The sequence below is a fragment of the Tachysurus vachellii genome, chromosome 22 (genome assembly GCF_030014155.1).
Source record: "Tachysurus vachellii isolate PV-2020 chromosome 22, HZAU_Pvac_v1, whole genome shotgun sequence".
Lineage (NCBI taxonomy): Eukaryota > Metazoa > Chordata > Actinopteri > Siluriformes > Bagridae > Tachysurus > Tachysurus vachellii.
The window spans coordinates 9,747,847-9,750,360 of record NC_083481.1 but is presented as its reverse complement, the minus strand read 5'-3'; the positions used below and the strand labels follow the sequence as shown (position 1 = coordinate 9,750,360).

Genomic DNA, 2,514 nt, shown 5'->3' with positions numbered 1-2,514 from the left:
TTCACTATGTACTGCATCATACAGTATATATATATATATATATATATATATATATATATATATATATATATATATATATATATATATATATATGATGCAGTACATAGTGAAATGAAACAACATTTCTCATATATATATATATATATATATATGGTTAAAATGACAGTGAAACCTTCTTGACTTGCCTTGAGAAATGAAAGAATGTGATTTAAAACATGTCACTGTATTCATAATACAAAATCAAATATTTATTCATAAGGATCCACTTAGAAATGTTTAGGTTTTATATTAAGGCTTCTATACTGTATAGTAAAGCATAATAATAAGACAATACTAAACCTTGAAGCCTTACAATATATAAATTATAGGGTGATGAATATAAATCATCCCCTTTATAAGGTCGATATAAACAATTGTCAATATCGGATAGTTACTGAATTTATGTTAGTGTTGATGGATTTAAAAAAAACCTCACTACTAAAACAGAGAATAAATTTGCAATAACACCGTAAGTTGTTTTATAGCTTTTTCTTTTAATTATTTGATATGAAATATAATTTTCACCTTTACAATATCTGTCACAGGCCATGATATTTCAGAAAGCATTTTACTCTACATTTAAATGATGAACATAAGAATATGTAACCAAAAGACACATAGAATTTGAAAAGAAAAATAATTCTACATCAAATTGATAAATAAACATACTGTAACAAAAATACAGTTTATCAAATTGTCAAACTAAGAGTCATTACACAAGCGCTTTTAAACAGGTAACAGTTCCAAAACAGTCTTTTGCGACTTGACTACATGGGAAAAAAACAATCCATCACAGGCAACCAGTACAGGCAGCAAAAGCACAGAGTTCACACACATCCATAGGCACTGCAGCTACAAAGAAGCAAGAAAAAACTTTTAGTCATCTTTACCTTCAGGCACAATGTTATGAAATTATATGAATGAGTTATCTGATAAAACAGATGCTTACCTAGCCTGGAGAAGATCAGGGACGAGCCACTTTGCTGACAGAGCTCTATAAACTCCTGGGGCAGGGTTGGGTTCCCACAAACTGCAACATTGCTGGTCTTGACTAGACGAGGGTTCTTCTGCTGGGAGACAGAGCTGCTGTCCATCAGGTGCTGAAGGACTTTCACCGATTCCAGTGAGAAAAAATATTCTCCATCCTGTAGATGAACAATGAGAAACATATAAGCCTCATTTCTAAGGTGAAACTAGGACAAAGTTAATGTCTGGTAGCTAATTAAACTTTAGCGTCTGTTGGAGAAAATTTATAAATTAAATGAAAAAGTCTCCATTAAAGCCAGAGGTTTAAATTCTTGAATGTAATATCATAGAAAACCTTTCAGCTAACGGATCAAACACTAAGGGCAACATCCATTCAGTTACATTTGAAGCCCATAACATCATTACATAATATTTAGATTTTTATAAAATATATAAATAAACAGAAGCAAAAGAAGGCGAAATAATAATGGCACAAGATCAAAGTAATTAAAAACTGTAGCTCTTGCCTGGACGTTGACAGCCTCAGAGACCAGGAAGAGAGTGGGTAAGAGAAGAGCTATCGAAATCATGGTCTTCATGTTGATGATCTAAAAGAAGCTGTTGGTCTTTCTCAGTTGTTCGCCAGCTGTTCTCACCTCAGTGTTATGTCCTGTCTCTGTTTCTATTTCCCTTTATAAAGGATTCATTCCTCTAGTCACACTTCATTTCAACCTCTAACAGGTTTTCCCCCCAAAGTTAATGAGTAAACACAATCTACTTTACAGTGTCATAAAAGGGATTTCATCAGTCCTTAGTGACATCATCTAATGTGAAATGTCTACAGTTTTCCTTTTGTATGGATCTGTGGCTGGGGTTGTCGTTGTTTCAAGTGCAAGGAAATTAATGAGAACTTGGCAAAAAAGCCACTTTATGTGTGAGTTAAAACACTCCATTCCAATTATAAATGTCACAAATGCTTTTTAATGATATTTTTTAATAATTCAGAATAATTCAGGTTAAAGGGACAATAGTGCCTGACAATGATTTATGTAACTACTAAAATGTAAAGTGTATATAAATGTTCAAACAAATGAAACGCATGAGGAATAAATGGAAGTTAATCAATACTTGTGGATTATGGCCTCTTTAGTAATGATGAGCAGGAACAGATATAAATCATGCTTTAGTTCATTAAAACACAAGTTGAAAACAACATGTGGGATCCTAAAAAGCTATAGCATCAGTTTTTTGTGAACAACCACAAATAAAAAGAAATAAATTATACAAGTTTTAAATTATGTCATAGCATGTCATTTGATGATAGAAGGTATGAAAGCCAACCTTCATATCCACTTAAACTTTTTTGAAAGATTATCTGATGTGGAAAGTTTTCTGATAGAGAAATACTCACTTATAAAAGGTTTGACATAGAAAACTTTAGGGATTCTCAAGAAGGGAAACTCAAAAAACGGGTTCTATATATATATATATATATATATATATATATAT

The 2,514-nt window shown here is 31.7% G+C and overlaps 1 protein-coding gene across 1 annotated transcript; it reads right to left on the bottom strand.

The window, feature by feature from the left end:
* Positions 1 to 513: 513 nt before the first annotated feature.
* Positions 514 to 1,691, bottom strand: LOC132837993 (guanylin-like). The gene is made up of 3 exons (XM_060858057.1): positions 1,533 to 1,691; positions 989 to 1,184; positions 514 to 891 (listed from the first exon to the last, which is right to left on the bottom strand). The coding sequence occupies exons 1-3, from the start codon at positions 1,602 to 1,604 to the stop codon at positions 830 to 832; spliced, it is 330 nt and encodes a 109-aa protein (XP_060714040.1). The 5' UTR covers positions 1,605 to 1,691; the 3' UTR covers positions 514 to 829.
* Positions 1,692 to 2,514: the final 823 nt, after the last annotated feature.